Raw genomic sequence first — 18,437 nt, forward strand, 5'->3', positions numbered from 1 at the left:
CTCAACAATTGAAACTGTTGAGACCGCAGCATGAAACTGCTTTTTATGGGCCGACGCTTCCGCGTCGACCGGGAAGCAGAAGTATAGCAATCTCTAGTTTAAGGCAGTCAAAGGCGACTCCCTATCGAGACGATTCGTCGAGTTAGGCGACCCCCTAGAAGCTCGTAGTATCAGTGATGATGCAACGAAAGTGAAATTTGGCATCCCAACCTAGCCGGACGTGCCAAATCTTGGGCCTTAAGGGCTCAAGCTTCACGACCCATTAGTCTTTGGGTCCTATGAGGTCTTTAAGACCTGGCTCAGACAAACTTTTGAGCTTCCACGTGCCGAATTCAGGGCCCGAGCCGAGCTCCTGGATTTGAAGCAGGGCAAGCGTGACATTCACGCCTGCACGATACCTGGTCAATTATATCGTTAATCATATAATTGATGATCAAGAACATGTAACTGTGTTTATTAAAGAACTTGCAGACGGTCCTGTTAAGACTCAACTGTTCCGGCTAGAATTTAAGTCGCTCGACCAAGCGATTTCTATAGCGGAACAGGAAGACTTCAGCCTGAAACAGGCTTTCGTCCACTCGGGTGCATATCTTCCAACGAGACGACAAGAAAAGGAGGTCCAGAACCCATGGATCTCTCGTATGTAGAGAGCGAGAAACCTCGCTTTTCAAGTTACAATAGGTAACATTAGTGCAATCGTTGTCAAAGACGGGCCACTCCGCCTATGAGTGAAGTGCCCCACGGCCTATACCTAAAACCACTGAGCGTAAAGACCAACCTTTCGCTAGGAACAGTGCTGGATGCTGTTGCTAAATCGCAACGGCGAAGCAGTTCGTCAAGAAACGGTCGGAATAAGTAGGTGTTGAATGCCCACGCGGCTTAAGCAAACACATTCTGAGCTTTTAACTACGACATTCCGCCTAGACTACGTGACAAGCTTGTCGACACAGAAACAGAATCGTTTAATTTAATATTACTATGGACACTTATTAGGTGACGTGCGAATGCCAATCACCAAGTCCAGCCCAGCTCGTAGAGACTGGAGATTTGTGATAACAGCGCTTTTGTTGCCTAGAAAAAGTGGGTTCATGACTCGCCGAATATTTAGACAGAACTAGTCGAGTCACGTTCGAAAGCAACCCGCGTAATTCTCGAGGGCAATTTTAAGGTCACATCTCGGTCCCAGCTTTTTGTTGACGCTGAGGGCCTCGTCCGCCAGTATGACACGGCAAGGGCCTCGCCCGTCAGTAACTAACATTAAGTGGGTAAACTCTGGAGGACAACAATGCCATTGCTTACTTTGATAACGATGCTGAAAGACTCAGCATCGAAAATAATTTTGGCAATGAGAGCGACGATACTCTCAATACTTAAGAGTTTGATATCTCCACAGTGCGAGCCGGTCGCACTAAAAAATAAATTAAAACCGAGTCAGCAGGTGATTTCCTGCTGGAGAGAAGCAGTGGTCCGATTCATACAGGATTTCATCGCTGATGCGGTAAACCCACAGGAACGGAACTCTGACAATAATAGAAGAGCAAACATACTTTAATTAAATGTTAATGACCTAGTCCTACTGTCTACGGTGAACCTAGCAAAACATGTAGTGACAAATGTGGCAGTAACAAACTACTGCCCAGGTATATCGACCTGTTCGTGTATTGCACTGCCAAGGCAATGCGTACACGATCAAGCTGCCTCGTAGTATGCGTACGCATCCTTTGATAAATGTTCGGCGTCTCCGCCCATACTATCAGTACTAGGCTTCTCCGATTTCAAGTTAAACTGGAACGGTCTAAGCTATCCGCCAAGCCTGATAGTCCAAGTCAAAGCCTTATGGTCTCGGAACAGAGTCAGATTCACATGAACCAGACAATCTACTCTTACCTCCATGGAAGAGATATTCTGACGAGCTGTCACCAGTTCGTTTTGAAGGGACTGACGTGTCCTTTCGTTGGCCAGTTCATCAGTCACAACCTGCGCACAATTCCTCAACTGGTCACGAGAAAAAATATCAACCGTCACCGGTAACTCGCGGCGATGGGATCACTCGTGATCAGTGTCCTCCCTCAAATAGTGAAGGGTGTGATTCAAATCACGCTGTTGATTCGGGTTCGTCAAACGAGGCGAACCCGATCTTTCCTCCCCTCCACATTCGTTGACGGATTCGAATGGTGAGAAGCGTTTTCTTGTCGAAAGCTTCTTGAACGACCGTGAGAAAAAGGGGGTTCAAACGAGTTTCTCGTTCGTTGCCGAGGGTATCCACCCCGTCAAGATACCGCATACGTTGCGGTTAAGAAGCCTTGGTTGCCCTTTAAGGGAAATTGAATTCATCGGTGTGGTATGACCAAAGATCGATATGGTATTCCGTTATTCAAATCATCCAAGCTCTACAAGCCTGGTGAGGATGAAACGGAATTCTTCGTCGATGCCTTTTACCAGCATCGGTGTTACTCATCTAAACGGGCAACGGATGTCAATTCTTTGTTTCAAGCTTTGACAGCCTTTATATAAAATGTACAGAACATAGGCCGTGACGTCTGGCTTGGCAAGCTAAATGCTTTCTGTCAACGGTTCGAGAAACGGACAGTAGTTGGTGCACGCTTTAGGTTTCACCGTTGTCCCAGGTGGTTTGTCACCTGCAATGGCATCAACATATGACATATTCCAATTACCTCCAACGGAATTTGGAGGTGGCTTACTCCCCACAGTAGACGCATAAGCGCATACTGAAAAATTGGCATTACCAGCAGCTGCACTGATCCGTGCAGCTGTCAGCTTTGCGGCCTCACGTTCTACGCGCACAGACTTATTTGTCGCCACACTGTTTTCTGAATAAAAATTAATTATGCAAAAAAATTGGAATTCTGTATAAAACCAATAATGCAAAATTACAGTGATAGACATAATAGTAATTCCCTGCTACCACACATCAGTCACTATAGTGACTGTTATTTTAAGGGGGTAATGTAATGGTGTGTCCCGTCACATAAATATTATTTCCTAAACGAGTAATAATAAATATTATGTTCTATGAAAAGAAATAAGCAAAGACGTACAAATATTATTTTTATTAATTGCTTGAATTGATAGTCCAATAATATTATAAAATTTGGTAATATTGATGCAATAAGGCATTAAATCTATTGATTGGTCGATTTAAGTTTAAATAGGCCCCGCCAATCGTCTCAAGACACGATTATGCGGTGCGCAAGGAGGCGCCACACATAGTTTATATATTGGCTAGGCACATCCGCAGTCCAATATTGCGGTGACGGCGGGCCCAATGGGCCCAGTACTCAAACGAAACGTCGTTATCGTCTTTCTGATACGTTCGGTAACAAAACGATCGGAAATTCCTAATTGAGGTCACCGAAGCTCCACGGGCATGATCACGCAAACGCGTCATATACCGACTTCGGGTTATTACCTTTGGCGTAAGGTATCGCTCATAAAGAGCGTCGCGACAAGCGAGCTCCTCCTGCGTCCTCGCTGTGGGACCGGAGATCCAGATGGCCAAGCTGTGGCCCTTGATCTTTTTGAGACGCTATTCTACACTTGGTGGAGTGAATCGGTATTCACTGTGAGCTTTCGCTTTCGCAATCTATACAGCTCGACGACGAGCTCGTTCCTCTATGAGAATTGCCCGCTCTTGCTCTTCATCGAGCGGGTTCGTGATAATGTTGGACTCAGGGTCCCGTGTTCTCCGCAATGCAGCTAAGACATCGGCGGTGCCACGTTCTGGGAACGGACTCGAGGCCAGCCGACGTTCATCCTTGTGAGGAGGCGTGAAAGAGCGACGCTCTCTTTCCCCATCTTCCAATAGAGTGTGAATTTAATAGTGAACCATTCTCTCATCGTCGAGGAAAGTACTAAGAGTCTGTGACTCACGCTTAGTTGTCATGAGACAAAGGAATGCAAAACACAACCAAACGATTAGCTGATAACGTTCCAAACTCAAAGAGGTAATGAAGTGACTGTTGGCACTCGGTGTCACTCTCTCACGGGAGAGGGTGTAATGGGCGCACATCGGTTGGTGAACCGTTGTTGTGGTACGTTTACTAAATGGGTAAAATACCCTTTTATTCTTTTAAGGAGTTAATTAGTAAATCCCATTCAGGTTGGGTAACAATTATGGTCGCAGCCAGATATAAATCTGGCGGCCCAAATTTTTTTTTAAATTAGCTAGGGCAAGGTTCTTAGATTTAAATAATGAAATAAAGTGCATTCTCCTTTTGATCTTTAAGCGTGTAGTGCCTACCTAAGGCTTGCGCATTGATTTGTTAAAGATTGAAGCATTTCTAAGGTATATACTTTTGGGACTATTTGCCACTTGGTTCTTCGAACCTCTGAATCCCTTGAATTAGAGTTCATTAAGCTTTAATAGCTTGTAAGACTCCTTGAGTTGTTTAACCCATTAGATCTTTAGAATTAAGAGACTCTTTGAGTTTAGAAGTCATCCTCTGACTTAAGGAGCGAGGTAGCTCCGCTACGTCTAGCCTTTTCTGACCTTTCTCGGCACGTCAGTGTTTCTAAAAAAGTTGAAACACCTCACCTTCATTCTTATAAATGTATGTTGGCTAGAATTGTAATTAGTCCTAGCGAAAGGTGCACGTTGCAGAGAAGCTCCAAAGAATTAATATTATCTCTTCTTTGCTTGACACTACCACGCCTAAGCACTGCAATGCTCTTAGAGTAGCTAGCAAAATGCAACATGATCTTTGTCATGGTGCACTGTGCATCGTATCTTGGATTTCTGGCTTTTATAATGGATTCTGCCCAATTCCTCACATGATTTCCCTATTTTTCACCATTTTGTGATAAAAATCTATTTCTACAAAATATTTTCATTGAAATCTTATTAAGTATTCGGTCAAGATCGATGGCGGTGGATGACAAATCCATCAAGTAGAAAATATATTTTGTAAAGGGGCACTACGACTTTTACTGCTTCAGTACAAGTCCACCTCGCTCTGACTCAGTGCGAGTGGTGCCTTACGTCACTTCACGTACGCTAGTACGTGCAGAGGAAGTCTTCTCTTTAAAACACTTGCTGTAAAGAGGGTTGAATGAAAAAAGAATTAATATAATTATGTTCTTCTTGTCTATCTACTTAATACTGATTTAATTATAAACTAATACAAAACATGTAGTATAATGTCTTATCTGTTTTTCTCTATATCTACCAATGTATAAGCTTTTAGAAAGTAATATTCTCCAAATATTATCTACCTTACAGATAATATATTAATTAATAACCTTTAAGTGCTAATTTCATGTAAACGATACACCCCGTTACATATTTAGTAGCGGCAGCGGTCGCCCTACCGTGTCGCATTTTGTATTGAGGAGCAAGCCACTCTCTATGTATATATTTTCCTCAAGTCGAATGATATGAATCGCATGGCGTACCGGGTGGTAGAACGGATGACACAGCTACTATGAGATCATATATACTTCCTTGACTTACAACATATGCTCTCGGTCGGCTGCCGAGCCGGTAGAGGTCTCTCGCTTAGGCTTCGTTGTTTCGATGTATGACCACACGCTAGAAAAGTGTATGTCTCATTTATTGCAAGCCATCTTCTCGATTAATAATGTGATACCTATTTTGCTATCGGATCGGTAATGAATGAAAGGATCACAGCTTTATCATCGCTGCTTGCTTCCGCTATGGAGACCAGACATTACTCTTAGAAAAATCTTGTTCGCATGCAAGCCTTTTTCGCTCATGCAACAAAGGAACGGCAGGAGGCCTTGGTGTTGCGTTTGTAGAAGTCGATAAGGCTGTCTGACTATATTAAAAACGACGTTGCGCTACTTACAGCCGACTTTAAAGTTGCACATGCGCCTTGCCCGCGACTTTCCTTACAGGGGAATTCGTAGTGATTATCGGCTAAGTAAATTCGAGCGATTTGACTCGTTAAAGACCATTAAACAAGATAATTAAGAAAGCAGTCTCTTTTGGAGTATTATTTCTTTTAGCCAACATTCGGTGGGCAACTTTTAATGATTCAACAAGGCGCATGCGTGCCTGTGCTGACCAGCGCTGGCAAGTTTTGAGCTTGACGCAGCCGTATTACGATGCACCGTTCTATATATTGTACCATGTCGTCATGATAAGATATTAAAGTCCGACGACAAACACGGCTTATTGTTCTTGCCTGGCGACGTAACTCAAATAGCACTGCCACTAGACAAAATTTATTCTTAATGCTCCGTTTGTTTTGTTCGCAAGAACAGCGCAGAACTGTTAGGCGCCAGTGTTCGCAATGAAGAAATGCCATTTCAAAACCAACAGCAAATAGCAAAAGCATGCGACTCGTTCATTTACTGCCTGTACCTACAATTTCAAGTCAGGACTGCAGTATGTTGCAAGCCCTTGCAGATACACTCACAGAACACAATATATCTCAATACAATAATCTCGTGGTCACGAAAGATGGCCGTGCCAACCCTCAACGCTGGCGTGAAGTCCGACGACAAGGCAATGTACGCATTTACAGTGAGCGCCCTTCGACTTCACCACAGGGGTCCGCGACTCCTCAGCTCTTGCTGCTCGGCACTATCGAAGGGAAGCTAGACGAAGTCATGTACGGAACAGTAGCCACAACGGACGAGGCCATGAAAATTCAAACTGCCTGCACAAAAAACAGCGTCCGGGACAGCAAGGTGCTGCGTGAAATTGTGCATCCCAACTTTCACAACCCGTTTCGCACCGTAGCTGTGAAATGGCGACTTTACGAAGGGTGCGACTACGTCTCGCTTGACGCAACAGGCATCACTCAAGTCCGTGGATGTGAACGGATTGGTTACAGTATTACCCACTCGGTGGCTCTGTCAGAGATCCCAAGCTTTGACGAGACGCACGGCATCGAGCGAGGAAATATGTCTGTGTGCGCACTGTATCGCCAAAAGACTCCGACTATAGTGGAGTGTTATGTGCGGGGCTACTTTGACTTTACGACAAAGAACGAGGTTTTAAAAAACATGTCGCTTCAGACCATTGCGACGCAATGGTCGGCATACGCTCGAAAAAACACGTGCGCACAAGCCAAAAAGCTTTCTTGGAAGGTGCGCAAGGACTGCGGGTGGACCTGCCAATCTTCTCGGCCCTACTCGTTTGTCAACGAATTTGACAGTTTTGTAGCACGAACACGTCGGTTGCGACCAGCCATATCGAGCGAGCCTACGTGCTGCGTCGTGTGTCACAAAACTTCGAGCTTTATCATGTCCATTCGACGCACGTGTACGAGCTGCAAGTTGCCAGTATGCTCCAAGTGCGTCGTCAAGAAAACTGTCGTCGCTCTTGCGCCCGACAAACACTCGGTGCTCGAGAAGCGACGCGTCTTCTGTGTGTCATGTATCACCGCAGTGGAAAGTTGTGACGTGATGCCCATCGCGAGGGAAGAACTCGTTGACGTGAGGAAAGCAAAGGACGACGTCGATGTCTACTGGAATCGACTGTCATCAGTTACCGTCAACTCCAGCTGCTACTCGAGTGTTCTTTCCCAACGAAGCAGCCTCAGCAGTCTTAGCAGCAGCTTTAACCGCCGCACTCTTGTCGATCGAGACGGAAGCGACTTTATCCGTATGGATTCCGTCTAAACCCTAGTTAGCGAAGTAGTCGAGCGATATTAAGTAGCAGCACCAGTGGAAGTGTGGCGAAATAGAATAAATGTCGTTAATGTTTTATACGGGAATGATTGTATTCATAACTTGGAAAGAATGTGCGACACATCGATGCCGCCGCTGCCCCCCGCGAGTCGGCGGACGAGTGGCACAACAGCCGCAAGCTCCACAGTAGAAGCCCAATGGTCTCATGTGGGTCACCATCGCACCAGCATTTCCCCAGAGATGACTTTCGACGAGCACGATTCGCAGATCAAGCACGAGCTGCTGGCGCTCATTACTCAATACCTACAGCAAGAAGGTTTTACAATGTCAAGTGTCACAATTCAAGACGAAGCCAATGTTAAGCTCCACGGAAGAATGCAGGAGCGAGATGCGCTGCGCCGTCTGAGCGTGGCGATCATGGACGGGGACTGGGATTTAGTGGCTAAACTGCTTGGCAAACACCTGAAAAAGTTTCACGCTGCCCACCAGGGCTTTCTCTACGCCGTATGCAAGCAAGAGTATCTCGAACTTATTGATCGACAGGAGTATCAGAAAGCTTATACCTTTCTCACGACACACTTGAAGCCATTGGAGAAGGTCGCAGCTGCCACGAGCTCTAGTCGCCACGAGTTTAAGGAGCTTTGCTATTTGCTCACGTGCAAAGCCGTCGGGGAGTCCGACGCCTTTCGTGACTGGGAAGGAGTCGTGACATCACGAGAGAAACTCGTGGAGCAGCTGAGAGCCACGTTTGCATTGGATGAAGTCTTTTTCCCCCAACAGGACGGAGTTGCAGTCCTATGGACCCCCCCATCCGTGGCCATGCCAGACAATCGACTTGTGCAGCTCTTGCACCAAAGCGTGGCTTATCAGATGGAGTTCAGTCGATATCATCCCAAGACGATTCCGAAGGTCACGACGCTGTTGCGCGATTTCGAGTGTGAAGTTCTTCCAAACGCTGTAAAAAGTACGTACGTTGGTCACTCGCAGAACGTCAAGTTCGTCACCTTTGTTGGAACGGATGGCGAGTTGTTAGCATCGGGATCCAGTGATGGGACAATAAAATTATGGCCTACTGAAATTCTTGATACACAACAGGTGAGTGGTGAGGAACAAGTCGATGAGACAACTGGAGCCATCTGCCGGCAAAGGACGCGAGACCTTTTGGGCCATTCGTCTCGAATTTGGTACCTTGCTTCGAGTTCGTCAGGTGAGCGTCTTTTTTCGGGATCCGGCGATGGGTCTGTGAAAATCTGGGATCTCAGTGCTGCATTGGCTGAACGTGCGGCGGCCCAACAAGTTCTAACTGATGAGGAAGAGCTCTTGGAACGTTCTCGTGGAGCTGCAGTCAGACAGTCTGCGTTCGACGTTGCAACCTCAGGCGCCACTTCTGCGATCGCTACTGCACAAACGCTGCCACACAATTACTCGGTGACTTCGGCCGAGTGTTTGGCTACACTCATGAGTCCGAATGGAGGCGATGTGTATACTGTGAACCTGCATCCCAGCGAGACACATTTGGTGACTGGAGGTTACGATCAGAGTGTGCGTTTGTGGGATATCGCCACGGGTGCAATAGTTAAGACTTTTCATGGTCACTTTGCGTCAGTGTGCGATGCGCAGTTCAACAGGCATGCTAATTTTATCGTGAGCGGCTCGAAGGATGGATCGATTCGCATGTGGGATATCCTCAGCGGATTGTGTGTCCACACATTGCGTCAGACACTTGGTGAAGTCACGTCCATTTCAATGGCTTCGAATGGCTTTGCATTACTGAGCGGCTCGCGTAATAACAGCAATCGTTTGTGGGACTTGCGCATGCTCAATACTCCACGAGCTCATTTGTCGACTGGACCTACTAGAGGAGTGTCGACCAGTGGCTCAAGTGGATCACTTGGCAGCTACACCAACAAAGGAAACAATCGTGGCTCCTTTTCTGCCAGTGGAATTGGACTCTCACAGGGTGCTGGCTACGGAAGTAGTGGCAATTTCAGTACGAATGGTGGTTTAAACAGTGGAAGTTCGATCTATTCGGGGAGCCGAAATGCAGAGCACCGCCCATTACAACGATTTAAGGGTCACCAAAACACTGCCAAAAACATCGTACGCGCTTCATTTGGTCCACGCGAAAGTTTTGTTTTAGGCGGATCTGAGGATGGCTTTGTGTATGTGTGGGAAGAAGCAACGGGCAAACTGCTTGAGCGACTCTCTGGCCACTGTGGAGTGACATACAATGCCCATTGGCACGAAAAGCAGGCACTGCTTGCTTCTAGTTCCCATGATGGCACAGTAAAAACGTGGTGGTGGCGAGACAAGGCTTGCCAAGCATAATTAGGTCGATAATTTGGTTTCGAAGAAATACTATCATGTTATATGGTATATATACAGGTCTATTTGTCTAAGGCTGTTTGATGACATCGCTTGCTCCGGTGTCGTCAAGAAACCTTTTCCATACGACAGGGAAAAGGTCACTGACATCTTTAGCAACTTGCATGCACTTTTCTTCTTGCTCCCTCCCTGTGGCAGCTCCTTGAAAGAGTTCTTGATGAAACAAATATTCGAGAAAATGCTCGCCCAGTGTCATGTACGCGTTGGAGACGTCATTTGAGATGCGAAGAAACTGTGGTATTGTTTCAAATCGCTTACGCAGCGACTTTTTACCGACTTCGAGAGCTTTGATGGGAAGAAGTGGTTTGGCTTCGCATTTTGAAGGTTTCTTGGATAGAAGTGATCGGCATAATGTCTTTGCCTTCTCCCGAATCGCGCGTAGACACACGTACCAGACGCTCTTGTGCTTTTGCATTCCAATCACAGAAGCCTCGTCATCCAAGAATAAATACACGCCACCTTCGTGTTTGTAGGCATTCTTGCTACAGTCTATCGCCGCCTCAAGCTCAACTACGTTCAAGTCGAACACTTTGTAAGCCACAGTGCGTACTCCGAGAGCACGCATGAACTCGTATATCAATACAGGGTTCACACAGATTTCGGCTACTTCTGGTGGATTTAATGTCATCAGGGAGAGGCCATAAAACACGGGGGTGTCATCGGATATATAATCCAGTAGCTGCACGTGTTGGTGACGAGGGCACAGCACCTCAAAAGACGCAGTAGTGCGAGTCTGCCACAAGAATTCGCACAGCAGCTTTTGTTTCGCTGGCTCCAATGCGAGCAACATCTTGAAGATGGCAGTCGCTATAAGATCCGCGGCAAAGAATTGAGAGTTATTGCCATCTTTCGTCTGAATCTCATGGGTCTTCGCAATGTCTTCAATTGATTGCGCTACAAGATGGGTATTTTTCGACCCTAGCACGTAGACGAACTCGCCGTCACTTCGCTTGAGAACTGCCAAATGACCCCCTTCACCATTTTCTTTGGAAGTCATTATTAGCCACTTGCTTTGAGACTGAGGCTTTCTAAAGTACTTCGACATCTCCTCCTCTGCATCCTCAGACTGCTTCTCAAGCTCTCCGTCATCTTCTTGACCTGAAAACTTTCTATAGCCGCGAATTAGAGGAAAGTAGTACGTCTCGCTTTTAGCTTTCCATTCGGCGAGACAATTACCGCGTGGCTGCCATTTCCTTGCGTATTCAGACGTGCGATATACAGAATCGTCTGGCTTTCCTGGTCTTCCAACTTTAACGTCGTGTATGTGCTGCAGCCCAGGCAGCAAATCAGTCAACACATGACGCTCTTGCACTTTGACATTACTATCGTTCTTCGCTTTGTCCAGATGCTCTTTCCAAAACCATGATTCCTTTTCGAGCACTTGCACAAAGCTTGTAGCCCCACTTTGCTGCATCATTACAAATTTCTCAAGTTGAAGGCGTCCTGAGCGCATATGCATGAGAACATTTGAGGATTGACTGTACTCAAGAGCGTCCATGAAGCAGCATAGGTCATTCGAAAGACGAGGAGAAAGAGCCGCAAAAGCAGACGACATGATCAAATTCGGTTAAAGTCATCCCGACATTATTCTTAATTAGATATATTTCGAAATATAAAAAAAGTGACCTATGTATCAACAATTTGCAAGTAGCCGAAAAACATTTAAGACGGAGGTGGATGGATAGCCACACAGCACCAGTGTAACGGGGCACTGCCGACTTGTACTGCTTCGGTACAAGTCCACTTTGCACTGCCTCAGTGCGAGTGGTGCCTCAGGCACTTCAAGTACACTAGTACGTGCAGAGGAAGTCTTCTCTTTAAAACACTTGCTTTAAAGAGGGTTAAATGAAAACTGTATTAATATAATAAAGTTCTTCTTTCTATCTACTTAATACTAACTTAATTATAAACCAATACAAATATATACTAAAAGTCTTATCTGTCTTTATCTTTGCGCGCGCCCAGCGCTGACTGGACCGCGGAGAAAGTGGATATAATGGTCTATATCAACCAATTGATAAGTCTTAAGAATATTTCCATGTAAAGTAATATTCTCCAAATATTATCTACCTTTTAGATAATATATTAATTAACAACCTTTAAGTGTTAATTTCATGTAATACACCCCACTATATCACCCTCCCTTAAACGACCATCTTTCTGGGTGTCATTGAATGGAGTGGTCGCTATGTGACCGCTTAATTTTAAAAACTATGTTGATTGGTCGGATCCATCATTTTAAATTCCATCGCATAAATGTTGTGGGTGCACGTGGTGATACACCACGTGAATACGACCCTTTTTGGAGGTCGACTACAAATGCGAGTCGGACGAAATGGCCGACTCGGGGAGAGCAGAACAGTCGCCTGATCATCGTCAGGCGGCTGTCTATGAGCCTTCGAATGAGGGAGCTCGTTCGAGTAGACGTGCTGGTAGCATTTGCTACAGCATGTTCGGTTCCGACGATGAGGATGATTTCTCATTGCCAGCACCGTCTCCCGTGCCGTCACCCGCACACATTTCTGTGCGTGGTGATGACGTTGGCGTAAGTAATCGTAATAAAAGTTCTTGTGGTACCCTTGCTTCAGTGGGTATCACTCAGGGGATCGTAGACACTAAAATGAGCGCTGAGTATTGAGCGATTAGACAAAGTTGCTCGATCTCTTCCTTCTTCAGACCACGCAGTAACTCAACCAAGAAATTTCAGAAAGCTGCGTGATGCCAGACGCGTCACGAGGTGGGCTCGTGAACCTTTAGCAAATGGTTGCTTGGACCAACACCAGTCACGTTAATGACATTGATGATCTCAAGTGGAGACGCCGTCAAAAGAGATGGCGCCGACAAGGGTGAACGAACACGCGCACGTCGCTCACGGTGACGTCGCAAGACAGGAATATAAACCGGATGCACGACCGGTCGTACGAAAGCCAGAAGTCATCGAATGCCTCTGCTCCGACGTGGTGTCCGCAACGGGGACGGACACGGAGCCACTGCTTGCTCGTGACACATCGAGAGCCTCTGATTCGAAGCGTTTTCGATTGTACTCCCGCGCACCGGTAGCCTCTGCCTTCGCGCGACGTCCGCGTTTTGCTTTCGCACGGGACCCACCGCTCGGTCGTAACGCACGAGAAGCTTCTGCTTTTGTGCGACTGTAGAAAATCGCACGCGCATGGGAGCCGTTGCTCGACCATGGGATCCCGGAGCTACTGCTGCGGGTGAATTCTTGAATAAGGACCCACTGCTCTACTGAAGTGGAACAGGTTGCTGAGTTACACACCACGTTCAAAGAACTATCGCACACTTCGGAGGTATAACAAGTTGCGGAGTCGGTTCCACGACGGCAACGTGCTGCCACGTACTCGTCGGCCTGTTAAGAATGGCGAGACCGCATTGACATCAATGTCACGTAGCCGAAACGTGCAGTATAGCCAATCGATGTCAGGTCGATGCCGTTCAAGCCACGGCTTCCAAAATGCAGTCAAATGTCCCGCACAAGTCGATTACTTCGAATTTATCACTGCTTGTGAAAGCATCTAGCCGGTAGGGTAGCACCACTGAACGTTGTTGGTGCGCACGGGGCTTGCCGTCCGCATACCCGACGATCATCTCTTCGAAAGACTCGCGGACACGCAACTGCTACGGGAGAACCGATAAATTGCTGGCGCTGTCGTCGCGTCTGAGTCCGACAAAGCGCGAAGCGGACGTGACGCACCGTCAACCGGAACAATAAGCACGATCAACCGCGGATCATTGCTGGATGTGGGCATTCAGCTGCAACTAATGTACGACGGGGCTAGGACAATGTGTCACCACTCTAGGCCTGTTTTTTTTGGTAGGATACCTTACGCTTAATGGTTGCAATCGTTTTATGGCTGATAAGCGATGTGACAGAGGCAGGCGTCAGACGTAGCGACAGCGAGGACGACTGGTGCGAGCGTGCGGCAAATAGCCGCGTGGTGACCAGGCTTACGACAGCGGAAACAAATTTGCTGTTTCGGTGCTACAAGTCTCCGAAAGCCGTGACCTGGATCCCGCCGAGAATAAGTGGCGTGCGCAATTGCTTCAACTCCCATGGGCTCAGGTTCTTGAGCAGCAGGTGCAGGAGGAGAAAATCCACGCGCAAAGCCACAACACCGAAGTCTTCCTATAACACGATCGCGAACGTCTCTTCAAGTGACGAAGGGGGCTTCCGCGTTAAATAGAAACGCTGATGCTCAGCGTTCTATCTTGTGACGAACACATGGACTTGCTACACCGTATCAATCGGATTGATGCGATACAGGACGCCAGATGTCGGGCTCGCTGAATATAGTCCAGCATCGACTGGCGGCCCTGCTTTAGCGTCAGGGAAGCTGAACGACGGTGATGCTCATCCTGCGGAGGCTCAAATACTAGGCTTAAGTCATCCTTGAGGGCCTTCATATCCGGAAAGCATCCCGGATCGGTCACAAGCTTGCCCAACACCCACTCCTTTGTCTTGCCTGTTAGCTTGGACAAGAATAGGTGGGTGCGTGCGAACCCCGAGTTTAGCTGGCGGGCTTGAACAGTGATGTCCACCTCGCACAACCACCGATTAATCGCGAGGCGCTTCAGGTCCTCACCACTATAACATAAGACATCAAGTTTAACAACGTCAGACCGCGTGGCAACCGCGGGAGTTGAAGATCGCCGACGCATAACGGTGAGTTTGCGTTTGACTAAGTCTTGATGGCTATACGCTGTAGCCGCTCAGGCGTTCCTTGAGCATGGCGACTACGGTAGTATACCGGTCATATCTGCAAGGCGACACAGCGCTTCTAACTCGAAGATATTCAGATGCTAGAAGTCACAATAGTTTAACAGCGCTCCATCAGCGCCCAGGATAGGCACTATTCATTCACTTAGGGCGTTCGGATGCAGTGGCACTTTACTGAATGTCAGCATTAATACCGTTGGCAAAACGCAAAAGGGTTCTGGGTCAGAACCATTTAATGCAATTAAAGTGACACGTAAACATTTCTAATGAGGAGCTAGAGCTGCACAAGTCTTCACGAAAAATCCGGTTGGATTTTGGCTCGTGTATGGAGCAAAGTAAGTTATACCTCATTGAGGTGTAAGGTCTCGACATCGAGACAGCAGTGACCAAAGCTGGAAATATTGCCATTCGCCGTTTTTTTGCTGTTGTGATCGTTTAAAAACCACAGATTAATGACAGCCCGTAAAACAATTCATGGTATAAGTCAATCCATTACATCGTAGAGTCGGCAATTTTTCCTTTCGAATTCTTTGAAAGCCCACTTTTGGTATCGCCACACACCCTATATTATATTAGGAACCGGGTAAACCACACACTCGAAATATCTACCTCGCCATTGATGAGAGTAGTGACTGCCCGTGTGCACATTATAAACCGTGTTGACGTCTGTCGAGTCTTAGTGCCCCTGTTATTGCACCCACAATGAGCGCAAGCTAGCCACAACTTCCTAGGGCTTTGGCATTTGTCGGCTTTCGTGCGTAATTTCTTTTTCGAAATAATCATCTTGATTTTTTACAAATATATAAAGCGCATATTGAGAAGCCTTTAAGCGGGCCTTTTGGGCATCGATAGCTCACAAGGCCTGCATAAAGGCTTCTCAATATGTAGTGCAATTATCAAGAAGTTGCTACCCCGTGAGCCTCCGAGCTTTGGCCAAGGCCAAGATTTATGTCTCTGATTGCGGTCCAGAACGCGAAAACACTTTTAATCGAGAAAGCCCTCAGTCGTGGCCTGGATATTACTTTCCAAGAATCATAGAGGTCAATTATGGCGATGAATTACGCTCTTGCCAGTTTTATCGTAAACTTTTTGGTGAAAAAAACAGAAGGCCTTTCGCTAGTACGGCTCAATACTAGCCTACATATTCTGATAAAAGTGAGGCTAGAGGTGTTTTCGAACTATTTACGTACACGACATGCAAAGAAAGGTTTTAAAGCTGTTAAGCGTGGCTCAATAACTGAAGGTCAAAACTTAGAAGGCTTACTTTAGGGAAAAAGTAAAACTGTTTCAATATAAATTAAGTTCTTGCGTATTCTAGTATTCTTTAATTAATTGACTTGACATATTAATCCATCATGTACTTTAACTCAGTGCTCACCACCAATTTGCAAGTCTAACAGCGATTATCAAGATTAATTCAATTACTTAAACCAACCAATAAACATAACTGTCGCATTTGCTACAATATTACCGTAGTTGGTAGGACGAAAAATGTCAAAAATTAAAGTAGTTATTTATTTCCCTTGTTACTCCTTTTTTGGTAATATTAGATATGTAACGGAAAATTGCGTTAAACATCTGGTTCCTTATGGTTGATAACAAAAAAGTGTTAAAAATGATGCTTTCGCGCGTTGCTGTGAAAGCTGCGTAGTAATATAAAAGAAGGCGGAGCGTCGTCTTAATCGTCAAGAGGATGAATTTGGCGTCTTAACTACCTGGCAAAGTCAAGCAGATCTGCGTACTTGTCACAGATGATATTTACGTAGTCAATATTCGCTCGGCGATAGTAGTTCATGAGAACAAACGGAATCTCAGCAGCTCATCGATAGACGTCCTCGATAAGAAGACTCGGATTGAATTTCTTACGTCCCAATCCTGGGAGCCTTTGAAGACAAATCCTTTGTATAAGAATTTGATTGAATTCAATAATGTGCTCCCTGTTTTGGTACCGTGCGAGTTGCGTAAGTATAAAAGCTTTCGACTCGAAATCCACCTGACACTAGGTTCCAAATACTGCGTCATGAAGCAATGGCATGTGTTTTATCATCTAGTAGTTGAGTTCCGATACAACTTACAAGGTATCGTGTATGTTGGGCAAAAGGGCGAATGTCACGCTTGCCCTGCTTCAAATCCAGGAGCTCGGCTCGAGCCCTGAAATCGGCACGTGGCGGCTCAAATTTTTGTCTGAGTAAGGTCTTAAAGACCTCATACGGCCCAAAACCCAAAAAGTCGTAAATTTTTAGCCCTAAGGGGCCCAAGATTTGGCACGTTCGGCCAAGTTGGACACGCCAAATTTAACATTCGTCGCATCGTCATTTATGCGGCGAGCTTCAATGGCGTCGTTTAATTCGACAAACCATATTAAAGAAGGTCGCCTTCGCCAGTTGAGGAGGAGCCTCCCCAAGTATAACATGAGGGAATAATTCCCATTATTCTGCGGAAATAAGTCCTCAGATACATGAGGACCCTCATCACATTGAAGTTAGAAGTGACATATATTTTGTCACTGAGAGCTCTAGTGGACTGCGGGCAGTAGAATGACTTAATACGTCGCCAGTAACAAGAGGGTCGTAGGCTTAAATATGTTGAGCGCGACATCCCTTCAACGAGGATGACGGTGCGTCTTGCGACAGGCGCATCGATAACAGTAATGAAGCGCGTAGTGAAATTTCACTACACGTTAAAGGAATTACAGTACGACGATGATTTCATCGTACTGGATTTGTAGGACAAATTTGATGTCATCCTAGGCTCACCTTGGCTCAGAAAAAATGAGCCAAGAATCAGCTTGCAGCATCGATCCGTGAAGATGCCTGCCACTTGTTTATCAGATGGCCATCTGATGAACGTCTTGGAGCGTTCACAAGCGTGTGGATGTACTACGAGTGAGTGCGATGGTCTCACTTGTGGTACGGTCGTTAGTACGACTTCACAAGATCACAATGTGATTACTAACCACCCTGTGGATTCAGCAGCCGGCGGCTGTGCTAATGCACAGGTAGCTCCGAAGGTCCACCACTCGAAGAAGTCGAGTTGATTGAGACATGAACGTACGTCTAGCGGTGGGATGCTCTGGGAATGGCTAGTGATGCCTCAAAGGCTTAGTAACGCCCCTGCAGCATTCAACAGATGCGTAACGAATCTGTTGAGACCGGTGCGAGAATTCGCACCGAGTTATTTGGACGATGCATCAGTCCATAGCCGAGCCATAGACGGGAAGACGGACGTGGAAGTTCATAAAAAAACTCACGTTCGTCAGGTTCTTTTACTTATGCGAAAACATAAGTTGTACGCAAATATCAAGGAAGTGTATATTCGCAGCAAGCGAAATACCACTTCTTGGGTGCATCGTCGGTAAACACGCGTGCGCCCTGATCCCGAAAAGATCAAGGCAATCACCGACTGGACAGTTCCAGTCGATGCCAAGGGACTGAGAAAGTTCCTTGGTTTAGCGGCGTACTTGCACAAGTACTCTCGCAATTATGCCGAGATGATAGTTCATCTCTCTCGTCTCTTGAAAAAAAACGAGAAATGGCAAGTACTCTCGCAATTATGCCGAGATGACAGTTCATTTCTCTCGTCTCTCGAAAAAAGACGAGAAATGGTTATGGAACGCTGATTGTCAGCGTTCGTTTGAAGGTATCAAGCAAAGCTTAATGCAATCGCCCATATTGGCGATTGCGGATCAAGACAGACCATT

At 46.3% G+C, this 18,437-nt stretch overlaps 4 protein-coding genes across 4 annotated transcripts; 3 read left to right on the forward strand and 1 right to left on the reverse strand.

Annotated features, from left to right (window-relative positions):
- Positions 1 to 6,315: 6,315 nt before the first annotated feature.
- Positions 6,316 to 7,608, forward strand: CCR75_009317 (uncharacterized protein; the record flags this gene model as incomplete). Its single annotated transcript, XM_067967358.1, has 1 exon — positions 6,316 to 7,608. The coding sequence occupies one exon, from the start codon at positions 6,316 to 6,318 to the stop codon at positions 7,606 to 7,608; it is 1,293 nt and encodes a 430-aa protein (XP_067823964.1).
- A 120-nt stretch (positions 7,609 to 7,728) lies between these two features.
- Positions 7,729 to 9,945, forward strand: CCR75_009316 (uncharacterized protein; the record flags this gene model as incomplete). Its single annotated transcript, XM_067967357.1, has 1 exon — positions 7,729 to 9,945. The coding sequence occupies one exon, from the start codon at positions 7,729 to 7,731 to the stop codon at positions 9,943 to 9,945; it is 2,217 nt and encodes a 738-aa protein (XP_067823963.1).
- Positions 9,946 to 10,012: 67 nt separating this feature from the next.
- CCR75_009315 (uncharacterized protein) lies at positions 10,013 to 11,557 on the reverse strand (the record flags this gene model as incomplete). Its single annotated transcript, XM_067967356.1, has 1 exon — positions 10,013 to 11,557. One exon carries the CDS (start codon positions 11,555 to 11,557, stop codon positions 10,013 to 10,015), a length of 1,545 nt encoding a protein of 514 aa, XP_067823962.1.
- A 1,276-nt stretch (positions 11,558 to 12,833) lies between these two features.
- Positions 12,834 to 13,157, forward strand: CCR75_009314 (uncharacterized protein; the record flags this gene model as incomplete). Its single annotated transcript, XM_067967355.1, has 1 exon — positions 12,834 to 13,157. The coding sequence occupies one exon, from the start codon at positions 12,834 to 12,836 to the stop codon at positions 13,155 to 13,157; it is 324 nt and encodes a 107-aa protein (XP_067823961.1).
- Between the last annotated feature and the right edge of the window lie 5,280 nt (positions 13,158 to 18,437).

The sequence above is a fragment of the Bremia lactucae genome, linkage group LG15 (assembly GCF_004359215.1).
Source record: "Bremia lactucae strain SF5 linkage group LG15, whole genome shotgun sequence".
Classification (NCBI taxonomy): Eukaryota; Oomycota; class Peronosporomycetes; order Peronosporales; family Peronosporaceae; genus Bremia; species Bremia lactucae.